Source organism: Bacillus rossius, chromosome 8, assembly GCF_032445375.1.
Source record: "Bacillus rossius redtenbacheri isolate Brsri chromosome 8, Brsri_v3, whole genome shotgun sequence".
Classification (NCBI taxonomy): Eukaryota; Metazoa; Arthropoda; class Insecta; order Phasmatodea; family Bacillidae; genus Bacillus; species Bacillus rossius.
The window spans coordinates 62033335-62053157 of NC_086336.1; the positions used below are offsets into that span (position 1 = coordinate 62033335).

General features: G+C 37.4%; 1 protein-coding gene across 1 annotated transcript; it reads left to right on the top strand.

The window, feature by feature from the left end:
* The first annotated feature begins 244 nt into the window (after nucleotides 1-244).
* On the top strand, nucleotides 245-18304 carry LOC134535051 (uncharacterized). Its single transcript, XM_063373890.1, has 4 exons — nucleotides 245-343; nucleotides 9406-9536; nucleotides 12031-12158; nucleotides 17193-18304. Exons 2-4 carry the CDS (start codon nucleotides 9419-9421, stop codon nucleotides 17367-17369), a joined length of 423 nt encoding a protein of 140 aa, XP_063229960.1. The 5' UTR covers nucleotides 245-343; nucleotides 9406-9418; the 3' UTR covers nucleotides 17370-18304.
* The last annotated feature ends 1519 nt before the right edge of the window (nucleotides 18305-19823 follow it).

Here is a 19823-nt window from a genome sequence, read left to right on the forward strand (position 1 = left end):
AGATACGAGTGCTAGTGACGTCATCGTCACCCTGCCCTGACGGGCGCGGCTTGCGACTCAGTCGCTCGCTTCGCACGGCACTTGTGACATGGGATGTAGTCCTCGACAACCGAGCGGCTTACAAGGGGGTACAAGGTGTCTCCTTTTTTACTCTTGTGTGTATTTATCTTGACAGGGCGTAATCCGCTAGATTAGATAGTCGGTCCTTGTGACGTGAATGGACTCGACTCTTATAAAAATACTTAATGCTCCCGTTGGGGTTAGCGATTCCTCTGGTAGATCCCAGCCGCAGGAGACAACGTAATCCGCAGCAACGGTAGACGTACCGAACACTGGAAATCAGGTAGGCCGTCCACTTGCTGAGGTAAGAGGTACTCACTCCCTAGAAGATGGCCAACTAGGGTCGTCGAAAGGTTTGAGTCACGAAGAGGGGGGGATCCTCGGAGATATTTTTAATGCTCGGATTTATCCTAGTAAGTCTACTGTTAATTGATAAGCGATACGCCCTGATCACGTTTACAGTTATATCCTCAGTAACTGTTACAGTCTTAGGAATTTTTCTTTAATTGTGACGTTTGAAAAGTTTACTTTGAATATTAGGGAGGTAATCTGACAATATTAATTGCCACCAGCCCTTTATTTTTCTCCGATGGTACTGTGTCTAACTATGGGGAGGGATGGATTGACAGAAAACATTTTACTTCAGTTAGTTTAGCTCTCCTGTATACAAACCTTACATTCTGATATACTAAAAATCACTGCTCACTACCATTGAATTCATTTATTGAATGGCTATTGGCGCCACTGAAACTTCATAACCACGGCCATCTGGTCGTTCATGAGATTTCCAAGATTTAAGTTTTGGACATATTCTAGATTTTCTCGAATTCTTCAGTATACAATTTTTTTTATAGCTTTTCTGTTCTCGCGGCAACCGCATGTCCACTAAAATATTATCTAATTAATTTTAAGAAATTATCTGAAGTCATATTAGGTAAAAAAAGCAATTAGTGGGGTTATTGTTTAATTTTTAACATTATTATTACAAGGTCAGCAAGTTGTTGGGTTCAGTTCACCCTCGTAAAATATAAGTAAACCACAAAAAAAAAATTCAGTAAGAAAATGAAGACCTTTTAGAAAAAAATAAATTAAAATAAAACAGTTCACTGCTTTCTAGCGTTTCAAGGAGCACTTTTGGTTTTAACTAAATCAAATTTTTGAAATGCATTTAATACTTAAATGGTTTGATCTCCATAACTATTGACGGTTCACAAGACCTTATCTCTTGGGGAATTACTAGGGAGAGGAAGAGGAAGATTTGTGGAGAGGGGAGTAAGGAATCGCAAGAAAGTTTAAATGTAATATCCAACAGCCCTCAGATTTTACAAGTTCTGTACAAAATTTAGCAAACCCATGAAGAATTAATTTGAGTAACCAAAATACTTAAATAACTTACACCTAATGGTCATTAATTGTTTATCTATAGAGGGTTTTTTTATACGTACAAAACGCAACATGTAAATATTATTTGTACGCCAGTATAGTGTGTTGTCACGTTGCAAAAGTTTTGTTTAAAACAAATTATTATATATTTGTTGAGCTGTGGAGCAGGGTGTCCACAAAGAAAAAAATATTTCGTACCAACTTAGGCGAGAAAAAAGTACTAGATTTGAAAAAAAAAAGTACTAAATTATAATTTGTTATGGTTTTAACAATTTAGGAAGTTATTATGACTTGCAATGCTCTAACTTAAATATCACACCACACACACACATACATTCCATAGTTTTCAAAAATAATTACGCTTAATAATAAAACATATTGAAGTTACTGTAATATTATATTAAAGAAAAAAGTACTAGATCTGAGCGTAAATGTACTAGACCACTAAAAAACTTATGAAAGTACTAGATCTAGTACGAAAGTACAGAGTGGTCAGTTGGCTTCCAAAAGACGTCAGGGGGTTGACGGAGCGAGCTGTCCTGCCATGAGGGGTAGCATCAGCGCATGCGCGTCACTCAGGATCGACGGTGGCGGCGGCTGGCGGAGGGTTGGGAAACTGCTACCACCCCAGAGTCGAGGGCCACTGGACTTAACAACGGCGCGCAACAACACATCCCAGCAGCTGTGACGTCCGCCAGGAATTGCTATCACTCGCGCGACTTTAAACACCCACTATACGACACTTAGAAAAAAAATTATGTATTTAAAATATTTGTGACAAAACCACAAATGCAAGAGATGCACAGTGTTAAATTTAAAAAGATAGCCCCTTACTAATATAGTAATGACGTGAAAAGCATATATATATATATGTGTGTATATATATATATATACTAGCTGCCCGACCCGGCTTCGCACGGCTATACTAATGGAAAAAGAATTATGCTACATCTCCCATTTACAGTAATGGTTAATAATAAAAAATTCCGTGAAAATTTATTACAATGCTGTATAATGTACCGATGGTTTCCCGACTCGTGCACGCAACATAAAACTGATGTACCCGTACTTCGCTACGGCAGTCTACAGGCAGATCACTCTTGCGCCGCCCATAATACATGCCCCTCGTTGTGGGTACGCCACTGCCGCGCGATGCCTGTTGCCATGGAGACGCAGAAGGCATGAACAATGCAAAATACTGTTCTCATGCAGACAAAGTACCCACTGTTGCCTGGTTTTAACCACCTATGCTATGTGATCTAATTTTCGGAAAATGTCATCCTGCGTAACATAAGGAACATTACTGTGAAGTTTCAAGTCTGTAAAATATATATACTTGAAAAAAAGGGCAATTTTTGATATTTAAAGTACTTGCAAAATTTCAAAGGTGATGAGGACTGCACTAACAATGAAATAGCCGTTGCCATAGAGACGAATGAAGCATCAACAAAGCAACAGCCGTTGCCATGGTGATTTCCTACCAAAAACTGGAAATAAAAAAAAAATTAGGGGTAGACTACCCCTAACATTTAGGGGGATGAAAAATAGATGTTGGCCGAATCTCATAGATACCGGATAAGCACAAAAAATTTCATCAAAATCGGTCAAGCCGTTTCGGAGGAGTATGGCAACGAAAACTGTGACACGAGAATTTTATATATTATATATATATATATATATATATATATATATATATATATATATATATATATATATATATACTAGCTGCAGTACCCTGCGTTGTCCGGGCTGAACACAGGGTGAGGAGGGACCTTTTTCGAAATCAGATGTAGTTAGTAATTGTCTTCTTAATTTGAATGTCAAGTGTACAAAATAATTTATATCACTTTCAGATCCCGACAGACGTTGTTCTGCCAGTGCAGTAGCGGATCCAGAAAGGGGGGGGGGGGGGGCGGCTAAGGGGCTCAAGCCCCCTCCAAAAGCATCTGGGTCCACTATTGTTTTAGTGTTTGCCTTGATAAAGCATAGCCTCAGCTGAGTCAAGCCCCTCCCAAACCAAAATCCTGGATCCGCCACTGTGCCTGTATACATCTGTATATATCTAAAAATTGGTGGTCTGCATGTAGTCTAGACTCTATAAAGCACTATAGAAAAAAGCATAAAAATAAGAGATTGCTAACATTGAAAAGATTCAATTATCTAGCTAATGCTCGGCATGCATTGCAATGCCTCATTTAGTTTTGTTTTGTAATCTGTTTGAAGTTGTTACACATATACAAATCATCTATCCATCTCTCTAAACATATATTTATCTCTAACTACATATATATATCTTTATATCTACATACATATATAACTCCCACTATCTCTATCTCTTCTATATATAAATCTCTATATAGCTCTATACATCTATATATCTCTTTATCTAACCCATTTCATTCTCTATACCTCGCTCTATCTCAACTTATCTCTCTGTCTCTCTCTATCTCACTCTCTATATATAACTCTATCTCTGTCTCTCTTTTATATTTAAATAAATTGTGTCATGCGAGCGCACTTATACAACAAATTCAGATGAAGTGCCGCTATCTAATATGAAATAAACACATTTTTTGAAACGATTTGTGCTCCAACTATTGCAAAATAGTTATACCGTCTCAGAAACATTCACGGGCATGCGCATAACTCACCAAAATTTCATCGCAATCGGATGAATGGTATAGGAATGCATACGGCACAAACAAACGAAAATTAAAGACATGACAAACGCATCAAACGATGGTGCGTTTAAAATTCAAGGCAACTAACTCTATTTATTGACGAAGTTAAGAACAAAACTGTTATGAGCGCCTTTATTTTGCTAGCCGCTGCGAGCTCCACTAAGCGGGCTGGTCTCACCAAGGAGAAAAATACGAATTTGCCAGACCTTACTATGTGTATGATCGTGTGGCAGACATTGAGAAATGACACTCACTCACTATTTCTATGTCTATGACCTATGATTTTTTCTGTTATAAAACGAAATTATCACTTTTTCACTCCCTTAGGGATGGAATTTCATATTAATATGTGGTCTATGTGTTTATCCAGGTAATGAGCTCGCTGTAGGCGGGGAAGGTTGATTAAGTGTTAAATGATCAGCTATCGACCGGGGTTTAAAATATAAAATTCTATTAAAAATTAGGGGTTGGTGATAGAAGGGTGAAAATTTAGGGTTGTATGTTTTTTAAATGCCACATAATAAAAAAATTAAAAAACTTTTGTCCAAAAAATAAAATAAAAAAATGTTAGAGTGGACAACCCTTATCACTTAGGGGTATGAAAAATAGATAGTAGCCGATTCTCAGACCTACTGAATATGCATACAAAATTTCATAAAAATCGGCCAAGCAGTTTCGGAGGAGTATGATAACTAACACTGTGACACGAGAATTTCATATATAATATATACATACATGTAAAGGAAGCATTTATAATGGATGCAATTACATAATTTAATGTAGTGTGGCTGTTTTTAATGATGAAAAAAAATAATAATAAAGAATTACAATGAGCATTAAATACCCTATAAGTTTAACTTCACCAAAAGGTAGCACTGTCAATATATTTATTTAGGTTTTTGTCTGTCTCTAATAGAGTTAAAAATCAAAATATTTTTGTTTTAAACTAATATAATGCTAAAACTCTGAAGCAATATTATTTAGAAACAAAACACAAAACTATTCCGAAGCTAATGGATTCAGGGACGCACCAGTGGATGCTAGTGTCGCATCCCTAGAAATCTCTAGTTTAATGGACGTATGTAGGGTTGCATCGGCATCCCTTGTGAGGATTCGGAAGCAACACAAAGATGGCCGCTTCCACTACGACCACTAAGATGCACTTTTATTTGATACATCAGCTAAAGGCCCTGTCATACTGTCAAATATGTTTCTCCGGTATATTTTAAAATAGAGTTGGGGGGAAAGGTTTGGAAGGAAAATGGCTTACAATTTTCTCTATCAAATACATTTAAACAGATAACTTCCAATGTGTTTTAAATCATGTCACTCTATTAAAGTTTTTTTTTGTCTGAGCTATCTTGAACATTTCAATTTTTTCTTCTTCTCAGTTTTGGAATTAAATAATGCATCACTGTGCTGGGCGGAATTTTTAACTTGCAATCATGTTGGACGTTTTTAAAAGTTCTGGAAATGAATAAATTTTAGTCACAATAATACTGCATTGTGTAATAAATTATTAGAAACATAATTTTTGAATACGACATTCATATTAACATTAATTTAGTTATTTAACTTTTTTTAACCTCTTTAATCGACCATGTTCTAATCACCATTTTATAGAATCGTTGGGACGGAAGCGGATGACATTTCCGGTTTCTCCAGGCAAAATTTTGATTGGCCGATCGTGTCCAACATCTAAACATAGTTTAGAACCCGTCCCACGTGCAAAATATTTGACGGAAACGTAAGTCATCCAACTTCGCTAGTGACGATTTCGGTGACGTTCACAACACTCCAATCTTATTTGCCACAACATATTGGAATGTGTCTGAAGCGAAATTTCGACGGTGTGGCTGGTGCTCTCTATCGAGGATTTTTGGAACTATGTAATGGTTTGAATTTCTTTCAGAAAATATTAATTAATTTTAACTGGCATTTCGAAATTCTCAAATTTGTTACGATCTTGACAGCCAAGAAACATGAAATGTGTTTTTGTATTAGAAATGAGAACCATATCATGAAGTAGCCAGTGGAATTGCAGTTAAACCTAAAAAGTTTCAGTTCTGCAATAAATTAAATTTTCCTTATTTGAAAAACCAAAAAAACGTTAAAAATGTAACTTTGGCAGCTAATTATTCAAAAAAAAATATGCGCTGTATATATATTTTTCATTTCGTGAAAGTTAAACAATTGAAAAAGTCTAAAAGTTGATCAGTGAATAATCTAATATATAAAATTCTCGTGTCACAGTTTTCGTTGCCATACTCCTCCGAAACGGCTTGACCGATTTTCGTGAAAATTTGTATGCATATTCAGTAGGTCTGAGAATCGGCTACTATCTATTTTTCATACCCCTAAGCGATAAGAATTGTCCACCCCTAACATTATTTTTTTATTTTTTGGACAAAAATTTTTATTTTATTTTTTTTATAATGTGGCATTATAAAATACATACAACCCTAAATTTTCACCCTTCTATCACCAACCCCTAATTTGTAATAGAATTTTATATTTTTCAACCCCGGTCGATAGCTGATCAATTAACACTTGATCAACGTTCACCGCCTACAGCGAGCTCATTATCTGGATTAACACATAAACCACATATTAATATGAAATTCCATCCCTAAGGGAGTGAAAAAGTGATAATTTCATTTTATAACAGAAAAAATCATAGGTCATAGACATACAAATAGTGAGTGAGTGTCATTTCTCTATGTCTGCCACACGATCATACACATAGTAAGGTATGGAAAATTCATATTTTTCTCCTTGGTGAGACCAGCCCGCTTAGTGGAGCTCGCAGCGGCTAGCAAAATAAAGGTGCTAATAACAGTTTTCTTCTTAACTTCGTTAATAGATAGAGTTGCCTTGAATTTTAAACGCACCATCGTTTGATGCGTTTGTCATGTCTTTAATTTTGTTTGTGCCGTATGCGTTCCTATATACCATTCATCCGATTGCGATGCAATTTTGGTGAGTTGTTATGCGCATGCCCGTGAAGGTTTCTGACGGTATAACTATTTTGCAATAGTTGTAGTACAAATCGTTTCAAAAAATGTGTTTATTTCATATTATATAGCGGCACTTCGTCTGTTTTTGTTGTATAAGTGCGCACGCATGACACAATTTATTTAAATATAAAAGAGAGACAGAGATAGAGTGATATATATAGAGTGAGATAGAGAGAGACAGAGAGATAAGTTGAAATAGAGGGAGTTATAGAGAATGAATTGGGTTAGATAAAGAGATATATAGATGTATAGAGCTATATAGAGATTTATATATAGAAGAGATAGAGATAGTGGGAGTTATATATGTAGATATAAAGAGATAAATAGAGATAGAGAGATACTTACACAGATATATATAGATGTAGATAGAGATAAATATATATTTAGAGAGATGGATGGATGATTTGTATACCTATGTGTAACTACTTGAAACATATTACAAAACAAAACTGAATGAGGCATTGCAATGCATGCCGAGCATTAGCTAGATAATGGAATCTTTTCAATATTAGTAATCTCTTATTTTTAAGCTTTTTTCTATAGTGCTTTATAGAGTCTAGACTACATACAGACCACCAAAATATAGATATATACAGGTAAATAACTATACACTGGCAGAACAACGTCTGTCGGGATCTCAAAGTGATATAAATTATTTTGCACACTTGACATTCTAATTAAGTAGACAATTACTAACTACGTCTGATTTCGAAAAAGGTCCCCTTCACCCTGTGTTCAGCCCAGGCAACGCCGGGTACTGCAGCTAGTCTAATATATAAAATTCTCGTGTCACAGTTTTCGTTGCCATACTCCTCCGAAACGGCTTGACCGATTTTGATGAAATTTTTTGTGCTTATCCGGTATCTATGAGAATCGGCCAACATCTATTTTTCATCCCCCTAAATGTTAGGGGTAGTCCACCCCTAATTTTTTTTTTATTTCCAGTTTTTGGTAGGAAATCACCATGGCAACGGCTGTTGCTTTGTTGATGCTTCATTCGTCTCTATGGCAACGGCTATTTCTTTGTTAGTGCAGTCCTCATCACCGTTGAAATTTTGCAAGTACTTTAAATATCAAAAATTGCCCTTTTTTTTCAAGTATATATATTTTACAGACTTGAAACTTCACAGTAATGTTCCTTATGTTACGCAGGATGACATTTTCCGAAAATTAGATCCCATAGCATAGGTGGTTAAAACCAGGCAACAGTGGGTACTTTGTCTGCATGAGAACAGTATTTTGCATTGTTCATGCCTTCTGCGTCTCCATGGCAACAGGCATCGCGCGGCAGTGGCGTACCCAAAACGAGGGGCATGTATTATGAGCGGCGCAAGAGTGATCTGCCTGTAGACTGCCGTAGCGAAGTACGGGTACATCAGTTTTATGTTGCGTGCACGAGCCGGGAAACCATCGGTACATTATACAGCATTGTAATAAATTTTCACGGAATTTTTTATTATTTACCATTACTGTAAATGGGAGATGTGGCATAATTCTTTTTCCATTAGTATAGCCGTGCGAAGCCGGGTCGGGCAGCTAGTATAAATATAAAATCACGACCTGAAATGGGAGGCACCCCTGAGGCCAGTGTTCGGACGCGGCCGAGGTTGCGGGCGCGGGAAGGCGAGCAGGGGATCCGGGGTCGTTACCACAACGCCAAACGTACAATAACGCCGAATACCATAACGCCGAATGTCAAAATTGAATACAACGCCGACAGCTAGAAAACTGCTGTGTACCAAAACGCCGAATTACCACAACGCCGAAATAACTACTGAATGAATTTGTGTGTGTTTCTTAAATGTACCTTAACGCCGAAATACCACAATCAAACCTAACCTTACCTAACCTAACCTAATCTATCGTAATATAACCTAACCTAACTTAACCTAGCCTATCCTAGCCTAGCCTAACCTAACAGAGCCTAACTTAACCTAGTCTAACCTAATCTAGTCTAACCTAACCTTGTCTAACCTAACCTAGTCTAACCTAACCTAGTCTAACCTAACCTAGTCTAACCTAACCTTACCTTTGTGGCAGTCCTGCAATGACATTTTTTCGGCGTTAGTGTATTTCGACGATGTGGTAATTCGGCGCTGTGGTACACAGCAGTTTTCTAGCTGTCGGCGTTGTGGTCAATTTTGTCATTCGGCGTTATGGTATTCGGTGTTATTGTACGTTCGGCGATGTGGTATTTCGGCGTTGTGGTGCGTCCCCGGGGACCCGAGTCTGTCCCCGGGACGAGGTGGTCGCGCTTGTTGCAGAGACGGCGGACAGATGGCCCTGTCGACGCTGCTACTCTCGTTGTCGCTACTGGCACACGCCGCGCTCGGCACCCCGGCGCTGAGCGGCAGTTCCTCCGTGCAGCAGCTCTACGACTCTCTCACGGATCAAGGTCAGCCGACTCCTCTGGCTCAGACTGTTCGCTCGAGTCAGACAAACACTGCGACCGAGTGCGCCGCGAAACTGTATTGTCGTTGCAGCCAGGGCCGGCGCGTCCACACAGGCGAACTAGGCAAGCGCCTAGGGCGCCAAGTAGCTGGGGGCGGCGCAGCACGACACATAACAGCTCATATAATATGTTTAACTATTATTGAAACTAGATGAAAATGGATTTTTGTAACAGTTTGGAATGTTTATATTGATATAAGTAATTATTTAAAGTCCACGGTGACCTGTTTATGATTTGTAATAATAAAAAAAGAAAAAAAAACACAAGCCTGCTTACATTTGATTGTTGACAAAATATTAGGCTTACGTGATGTATTTTGAGGCAAGGACAATTTTTTTTTGGGTGTCCGGCCCGGGGGGGGGGGGGGGCATTAAGGTTTTTCGCCTAGGGCACCAATTTACATTGCACCGGCCCTGGTTGCAGCTGCTGCGGGCCTCGTGGTCCGTGGCTATGCCAGACCCGGGCATCGAACCAAGGACCCCGCGAGGAGTTCCACCCACTACCTCTAGTTGTGAAAGAGAAGCCTAAGATGTCCATCAAGTTCTGTCCCTGCCCGAACACGCCCGAACATTCACCTTCAGCCAACCTCGGGATTTGTTTTATTTTTGCGCAGGAAAAATGAATTCAAATATTAAAAGTGGTCGGTTAGGTTAGCTACATTAAAACACTATGGACGGTTAGTTAGGTTATTATTGCTGCATTAAAATAAACAGAGAAATATAAATATATATAAATAAACCCGAGGTTGGCCGAAGGTGAATATTCGGGCGTGTTCGGGCAGGGACAGAACTTGATGTACGTTAGGCTTCCCGGACATCTTAGGCTTCCCTTCAACAATGCACGGAAACTGAGCAAATGGCAACCAGTAGGATTGCATTTCATGGTTAATAAATATTAATTTTTTTTTTTAAAAAAATAATCTTCGAGATCATAAAAAAGACTACGATTATCATATATAATAAAAATTAAACCTCGAAGTAATAATACAACTGCTGTAACTGTGAAAATTTTCCTTAACGGCCGACTTCATTCTTTTCGAGGGCCAGATATCATTTTTGAAATTAATCCGAGTGCCAGACACATATTAATAATTATTAAAATTATGTAAATAACCACTAACATACGTAAAATAACATTTAAATACCACATGTTGCATGTGAAGAAGTAAACAAAAATTATTATCTTAAAATTAGTATTTAAAAAAAATTGTGTAAAGACAATTGTCATAAAAAATATATATATTTCCAAAATATAATAAATAAATATATATATTTAAACATATGTTCGAGAATTTGTGGCATCTGTGCAGTGTATGCTGAAAACGTTTTCTACATATAGGCCTATGCAAAAAAGACGATTTACACAACAGTATGACTGATGGTATTTCTTTATTGAACGCTTATTGGATTAGGTCCCGTAATCATGGTATTTTTCATATATTTTTATCTATAATTTTAATTTTTGGCATGTCAAAAAATAAATCACATCTCTCAGACATTCAATACCTTGTTGCAACCACATAGAGAGAAAAAAATTGTTTTCTAAAAATAACATAGTGCGGGGGGTTTTTCGCTTTCATTTCTTTTTCAAGCATTTAATATTCCTAACCATTTTGGATTTATTACAAATTTGATTAAAATAAAAATAAATTAACTAACATGAATTTAAAAAAATCATTATTCACTTCAAAATAACTGCTCAGGATATTAATTAACAATAAATATTACTCACTGTTGAAATACACCACAAAAGAAAACTGTGCTTGTTACTGTTTCTTCAAACAATTCTGCCATTTGGAACACGCCAAATCTCTGAACGAAATATTAAAATCACAACAGGGAAATGCAGGGACTGTCTCAACAGCGCTCTCTACGCTGCTGGTTGAACAAGGAGGAACGCGAGCGCGCACGTAGCAAATATAAAATTCGATCCATTCACAGCTGACTGTATAGTATACCTAAATCTACTGACTAAAACAAGCGCATGCGCACACTCTCTGTCATTATTTCGTTCATCTATCTCTCTCGGTTCAATTTTTTTTGTTTGGGTTGGAAAAGGGGGGGGGGGGGGGGGGGGGGGTTGAATCATCTCACAAAAAGGAGAACGAAAACGAACCCAGAAACGTATACAGCATAGTGCTCTCTTAACATAATATTTGACCAAGTACCTTTTCTTTGTCCTTTCCGCGTCGTAAACGTTTCACGGCAATGTTTCACGAAAACGTTGCATTAAAATTTAGGCCTTGAAATTTTACTCTCACTTCAAGAAAAATTAATTTTTTTTTGCATGATCGTCAGGATTCTACCACGATTTAATTTCACAGTTTCAAAGCGACTTGAGAAAATAATGATGTGTAAAAGTTCATGAAGTTCGACGTGAATGGAACACGTGTCTGGGGGTGTCTGTGGGGTCATGCCATAGAGCGGTGTTGTTGCAGAGAAGGAGTACTTCATCAGGTACCATCTGGGGAAGGCGGTGTCGACCCAGCACAGCGCCCGTCTGCCCGCTGACGTCGAGACAGAACCTGCCGTGCTCGTGCCCCAGCACATCCAGCAGAAGATCGAGGTCGTAACATAGAATTCTCGAAAAAAAAGAAAAAAAAAGGGGGGGGGGGGTTGTCCATAAAGTCGGTTTACGGACGATAATTTTAAGTGATAACGTCATAAGAAAACATTGATGAAAAATTATTGCATACTTTTTGATTTTCAAATATTATTTACAGTTTTTGCAAATTTAATTTAAATAATTTGTTTAAATATAATCACGAACAATTAGTTAAAAAGCCCGCCTTAACCTGTTTGATATTATAGAAGATTTTCTCGCACGGTATGGTTGGCCGGTTTTTTGCACGCTCGGCTCAGGCGATCAACGTGACAATTTTTTTTTCGTGCGTGCAGGCCGGCGTTCATCGATTTATAAGACGTTATCACGTCAAAAATCCACTTAGAACTCTCACAAGTTAGGGGGGGAAAAAAATATTATCTTAGAAACACGCAATATACCGAATCACACAACTTAAAAAAAAAAAAAAAAAAGTTGTAACTTAGAAAGTCGTGCGTTCTTTAACAGATTCGTGAAACGGGGAATCTCGATTTAATACAATTTCTTGGACATAATGCCGTTGCAGTTTCGCGCTGTTTTGTCAAGGAAAAAAAATCCAAGAACGCAAATTAATAAATAAAAATGAAATACATAAACCCACAGTCCTTGTATGCCTGATGACGGGAACGCATGCCAGTTTGCCGAAACGTTGAAACTGTCTTGCCTTGCGTTCGTTGACGTTGTCGTCGTTGTGTTGTCCATAATATCTGTTTACCTTCATCGTTGAGTTTGTGTATTTGCTGCTTTGACCAGGTTTTGTTGTCTGCCTGCATTTTCTAAAATTGTTGAAAGTGTTTCGTCGCTGTTAGCCCATTGTGTTCGTCTGTGCTTCTACGGAATTATTGTGCTGTCTGATACTTAAGTTTGAATGTGTCCGTCTGTATGCTGTCGTCGTTGTGTTGTCCATATACCTGTTTAGGTTCATCGTTGGGTTTATCTGTTTGGCATCAGCTGGGTTAGGCTTGTTCTTTGTGGGTTTATGTTTTCATTTTTATTTCTAAATTTGCGTTGTTGAACCTTTTTTCCATGACAAACAGTGCAAACTGCAATGAAGTATGTCCAATAATTTATATTAAATTAGAAATGTATAACTTAGAACTATCACTTAGATAAAATAACTTAGAAACACATTACTTATAACTGTTAAAATTTAGCTATAAGTAACTTAGGAATACACAACGCCGAATCATGTAACTTAGAAAAACATAAATTATAATAACGTGCACGACGTATAAAATTATATCTCGTGTGTTTCTAATTAGTGTGTTTCGATGTTATGACAGCACCCCGATTGTGGTATGTGCGTCAGGCAACGCTCTCCTCTCGCCAATTCGCAAAACTAGAGTTCCAAAGGCAAACAAATAATCCTTCTAAATTATTTAATTTTCCTCGTAGAAATTGATTTTACTGAAGTAATCTTCACCATATCGAATACAGGACGGATAAATGACGAATATTTTGTATTGCTGCGGCCGTTGCTCCACGTATTCATTAAAACCTCGACATCACAAACTATCGCTGAGATTGTGCTTCAGCCAAAACACACACAATAACAGATAACTGATAAATCTTCCATTTTCCATCACGAAAACGATTTGTCGTATTGCCTTGTTATTATATCAAACCGAATGCCCTAAAAACTTATGGTTATCGCAAAGATATTCAAAAAACAATACACTGTAATCACCAGGATATTACGATCTCTGCCCAAAACAGCAATGTCCAAGTTCACGCCCCTTGCTTAGTAGTTTCTGTCTGTCTCGACCAACTATTCTTGTGTTTCCTGTAACCAAACTGCTCTCATAATGCGTAATTTTTGCACCCCGCATGAAAGAGCCCAGGGTTTTCCCTGTGTTATGCAGGTTGTTTTACCTGGACCTAACTTATCTTAACTCTGGATATAATCTGAAGTTAAGAGTGGCTGAGGTTACTCATGGCATCAATCACTGCAGTGGTTGGCCAATCCCTTCCCTAGACCCCTCCTGCATGGCTAACAACACCAGTGGCGTAGCCAGGATTTGTGTATGGGGGGTGTTAAGAAGAATGCGCCCACCCGTATTAAAGCGGTGGGTCCGGGGGTCCTCCCCCGGGAAAATTTTGATTTTAAGGTGTAAAATAGTGCTATTTTAGCAGTTTTCAGTACTTAAATTTAAATATTGTAATGGTAAATTTTTTTATTAATTTTAATATGAAATTTGTTTGAGTGATGAATAAGAAATTAATTAAAGATTTGGTGCTAAGGGGGGGGGGGGTTTGAACCCCTAAACCCCCCCCCCCCCCTGGCTACGCCTCTGAACAACACCCTGCATGATTAGGCGTATAGGCTTCTGCCTGAGACGCACTTAGAGTCTTCCCTACCCAGACCCTTCCCTAACACACATATTTTTAATTGACTAGGAAAAAAAGACGATATTCTATATGTTTTCCCCAATGATTATCCAGTTTCTGCTATTGGGAAGTTTCACGAGCATTCTCGTAATGTCCCCAGTACACACCAGAAATATTTCTATATTGTGGCTACATTTGGTATATTCCTAAAAAAATATTATTTGTCTATGGAGATTCTCTTACTAAGTAGGTGTGAGAAATACATAAGCAGCGTTAGACTGAAGACGATGAGGAAATGGGACTGAGTCAAGGAAAATTTTACAAAGTTCACTTTTTTCCCGGATGTGGAATCGACCCAATCTCCTCAGTTGTAGGAAGTCCAACTGTTAAATGCTCGTTGCTGCGTTAGGTACACGCAACTAGAAACTTTTCTCGTTGGCTTTTAAGAGCGACTCACATTGAAATTTACATGGGACTCGTTAATTTATCTTTGCGTTCGTTTCACATCACCACAGAATAAACAATTGGTAACAGAAGCGACAAAATGTGGTTTTATCCTTGGTTAGTGCGTACCAGCAATCTGATGCTCTCGGGGCGTACACGAATGTAAATAAACAATGTTTTCCCATTGAAAGTAAGGGGCGTATGATTTAATGAACAGTTTGTGTGGTAGTAAATACAATAATTCGTCGTAATTTCACAAATATGTTTGAATTCATAGTATTTAGAGTATTCATGCGTGATTCCAATCAACATTATTCTTTTGTATTGGAATAAATAAGCTAGTTCGTGCGCATTCTAGCCTTGTGTTCCGTGATTCAGGGAATTGTGCAGTAAATGCCGAACAAATATATTTCAGAAAGAATGCATAATTTTTGGTGTAACTCGTCGACATGTTATTAAATAATGATTGAAAGCCAGTAGGCGTCTTCTTGTCCATCTCGTTTGCTGGAAATAATGCGTGATATTTGTGTAACTCTGTGCTTACTGCCATGCAACGTGTCTCGATGCCTTTATTTATTTATTTTTTGCCACAATGCACCTAAGACTACAGCAATCAAAATGTAGAGTGATTTTTGTCTATAATTTAATATGCCATTTATATTACAAATGCCACACTTAACATGCGTGTGATTTATTTTCCTGTAGGCCTAATTTAATATTGTTGAGAGTGAATTTATTTAAGTCGTTGCTTTTAATTGGCCCCTACGTTATGTAGTTAACACGTATAAAATATGTATTTACATACTTATAATAAACTTTGTAAATGCACATCATATCTATGTATTTCTAATGTAGGTCTAAATAGCTACCTACTTTTTTTGGCTTGTTAAATAAGTAGAATCTCATAACACAAATTAATTTAACATTTAAGTTTACTTAACCATTTTCTTATTGACACTAACTGAAGAAACTTTCTTGTCTGTAAATTTTAGTTATTAATGGGAGGACAACATATCATTATGTCATTTTGTTTAGCATATTTTGTCCATCTTGTCAGATCTTCTGTGTGTACACGTTTGTACAAAGATATTAGACGTCAATACAAAACAAACAAAAAAAACTTGCATTATGTTAATCAATGTACGCAAATGTGAAGCCTACGTAATCAAATCATTTACAATGCCAGAATTCACTCGCAATCACTAACTAATACAGTACTTAATTCAAATCCGACTAAACTGCTATCCCAGCATTGGCTAAACGCGCCCCGAAAAGATGGCGACCGAAAAGTAAACAAACGATGAGCGAGTACGCGGGTAAACCCACTTTGTCGCTTCTGTTACCAATTGTTTATTCTGTGACATCACTAAGGGATTCATAAACGTACTATAAATGAATGTTTTGGTTAAGAATGTCTTGTAATAAGTGCCGTATTTATGGATAACCACTGAAAATGTCTAGGCATTACGGGCTAAATGCTTATTACTTGTATATAACAAAAATCTTGCGGCACAAGTTTGGACATATATTTAGAAGATGGATATTTTGCCTTAAAGTACTTCTTACAATTTCATCATAACTTCTACCTATACTATCCTGTAATGTATTAATATATTTTTACATATTCACCTAACGTTTCGTTTATTTAAAATAAGTTTTAATATTCAGTCTTATTTAATATTTCGAAGTCATAATATCGTGCATTACAAAACATTCATCCTCATAAGCAGTCAGAAGTCGTCGTAAGTACCAGCAGACGTCGCGTCGATACAAATTTTGATAGATACAGAAAACACATCGCCACGATAACTTTGTGTGTTACATTGAAGTTGTATAAACATCCACGAAACGTTAACTGCAACTGCACATCACAAAAGGTTAATTGTGAAAACACTGATTAGTAGAGACCGGAAAAATTCGCGGATTCATTTCACGATAGGCTAGAATTAAAATAGTTATACCTCAGTGCTGCCTCTGCTATTGGCTCACAACTCACCTGGATGACTCTGGGCCATTGAGAAAAACTCAACTGAAGCAGCATCAAATCACAGACTGCTACGTTGGGACGTCTCACGAGACAGCAGCCAATGAGTGGGTGACATTTGACCGAGTGTACGTAGAACTATGGAGTTCATCCTGCAGGTCATTGAACCCGCGAATTTTTTTCCGGTCCCTACTGATTAGGCAGAGTGAATCGGCACTTAAACAAGGTTTGTTGTTCCACAGGACGTGAGCAAGAACCTGCCCACGGACTTCCCCAACAGACTGTACGAGCTGGTGACGACGCAGTACGACCTCACCTACAAGCAAGTGCGCACCTTGGTGCGATCGGGCCAAGTCTGCAACGCCAACGGCGTCTGCCTCTACCCCAAGGACGTCGGTTCAAGCTGCTGCCCCTTCTGACGACCAGCCATCGATGTGACGTCACAGCTCCTCAGTCGCATCATCTGTGCTCCACGACTTGGTCTTTGAACTAATTACCATTTCACTATACTGATTAAAAAAAAACAACACCTAAGATAAATTGTGTAGTACAGATGACTACGCAATATCAAACATGGACCCAGTAATGTAAATGGAGTTTTATAACAATTTAATTAAAACCTTTGCATTACTTTTGAAGTGAAAAAATCTTTACTGTGGGGGCAACATTTTTTCGAGCGTTGCGAAAATTCCGATCGCATGAGGGGAATAGTTAGGTACACGTGGTGGGAGAATCGGCAGAGCAGGAGAGTATGTCAGCGGCGACGCCACTCCAAATATTGCACTAGCGGTCGAATGGGAAGACAGAAAAAGGGGGGGGGGGGAGTTACGTAGCGGAGCATGCTGTATGCTAGATGTAACGGCCGGAAGCGGAAAGAGGTAGAAATGACGCAGCAGTGATGCTACGGAATTCCTCGTAACTATGCTTGAGTTTGTCTACTCCTCAGTTTTTCGTAACAGCTGAGGATTGACGTTGCCGTATTTACTTTTATTTATTTATTCGTTCTGAAAAGAGTTATTGATTTGTGCAATTGAGATTATAAATATCATTTATTTATTATGTGGATAGTTTGATCGCAAATGAAAATAATTTACGTGCAGTAACATCTAACCTCGGTAGCGAACAAATCTATGTGTTCTTATGTTGTTCGTTCAGAATGAATTATGTAATTTCATAACAGTGAAATATAATTTGTATAACTAGTCCGGCAATTTTTTAGTTGTTTTCCTGCATACAAACTTACAGTCCCGCTGTACAATAATTATACATAAATATAGACTAGTAAAAAAAAAAAATGTGAGAGCTTGCACTGTCGATGGTAAATTTATTTTGAAATAAATGTTAGATTTTAAAAGAGTGTGTTTAGTTAAAATATGTATGTGTGCTTACAAGCATGAAGTTATTGTATAAACATTTTATTTATTTGGTTTTGAAGCCACAGAAAAGTTAACTTTTTTAATATTACTTTTGGCTTTCTTTTGTTTTACAGTGTTTAACTTGCTGCAGCTAATACTGGAAAGCTATTCAAACAACTGTTTGCAAATAACTTTAAATATTGGAGGTACTGGGGCAACACAAAGTATAAATGATAACACTATTTTGTAGTGAAACAGGTATTTTAATGTAAATGTACAAATTAACAAATATGTAAGTTTACATGAATATTTCTGTTCTATTTACAAAGAAAATTTACGGTGCACAACGGCAAAAAGAATAACTCAACGATGACACTTAACCGATAAAAATTGAAAAAAAAAAAAAACAACAACAACAACAACGGCTATACAGAGACGCTCAGGTGAACCCAGGTTGAGTGAACAGCATTTTTGCTAGTTTCGTACTTCATGGATTGGTGAGGCTGATAGCCATCATGACAGCACAGACCAACACCGTAAGCAACAGTTGAGAAAAAAAACTATTTCGAAAACCGCAACGATGATAGCGCAGACTAACACAGTATATGATTCTTAAGAGAACAGTTGCGGCGTTTCGGGAAAGAGATCTATTCCCTTCTTAAGGCACAAACAGACTGAGGTTTGTCATGAAATAGGTACAGTTTGATGAGTAATGGCCGAAACTACATCTTGAATTCATTTACCTATTTTTTAAAATGTTGTTTGTCAGTTGAAATTTTATATATTGAACTACATTTAATTTGTTGATATTAACATAGATACTGACTTTCTTTAAATAGATTTGTGTTTTGTTTGTTTTATGTGTATATTTGTTCATACTCCTGATATAGTGCAGAGAAGCTTACTCAAAAGAGGAACCTGTTTCTGTAACAATAAGTGTCAAGAGCGTAGTAAAAAAAAAAAAGGGGGGGGGATTGGGGGGGGGAGGGGGGTAGGGTTTCCAGATTTATTTAGACAAAGAATTTTATTTTAGAAAAATTACAATGGCAGGAATTTCAAAAAGTAGGTACTTAAGGGATCGTCAACTAACCTAAAAATGTATTTTCAAGCATTAGCTTTGTAAAAGAGTTTACGGAGGAGGGACTGGCTTCTCCCCTCTCCTTCCACCAATACTGTCTACACCCATGGTAAATGTGTAAACAAAATCACACGTAGTTACACGCACTAGTACACAATATATCAACTCAAAAGACGTGAATTAAAATTTTGGAGACCGTAATTTTTGATAGTTGTACTTATAATATTAGATGTCAATAATTTTTCAAGACATATGATGATAGCCTACATGGAGTACTATAGTCTGAAACTATGTATTTGTACTGTTATGCAATAATAGTACACTCACACCTTTAGCATAAGGAATCACCACAAGGCAATCTGAAGATAAGAAAAGATACACTATCGAAGTTTAAGGACCGAGTCGTAAGACACTATATTAGTATTCCAGAGAACATAGGT

Bases quoted from the DNA above. Each gene is read 5' to 3' on its own strand.
- LOC134535051 (XM_063373890.1), top strand. From the start codon at position 9,419: ATGGCCCTGTCGACGCTGCTACTCTCGTTGTCGCTACTGGCACACGCC. The intron at 9,537-12,030 runs GTCAGCCGACTC...GTGTTGTTGCAG, and splicing joins CGACTCTCTCACGGATCAAG to AGAAGGAGTACTTCATCAGG. The intron at 12,159-17,192 runs GTCGTAACATAG...GTTGTTCCACAG, and splicing joins ACATCCAGCAGAAGATCGAG to GACGTGAGCAAGAACCTGCC.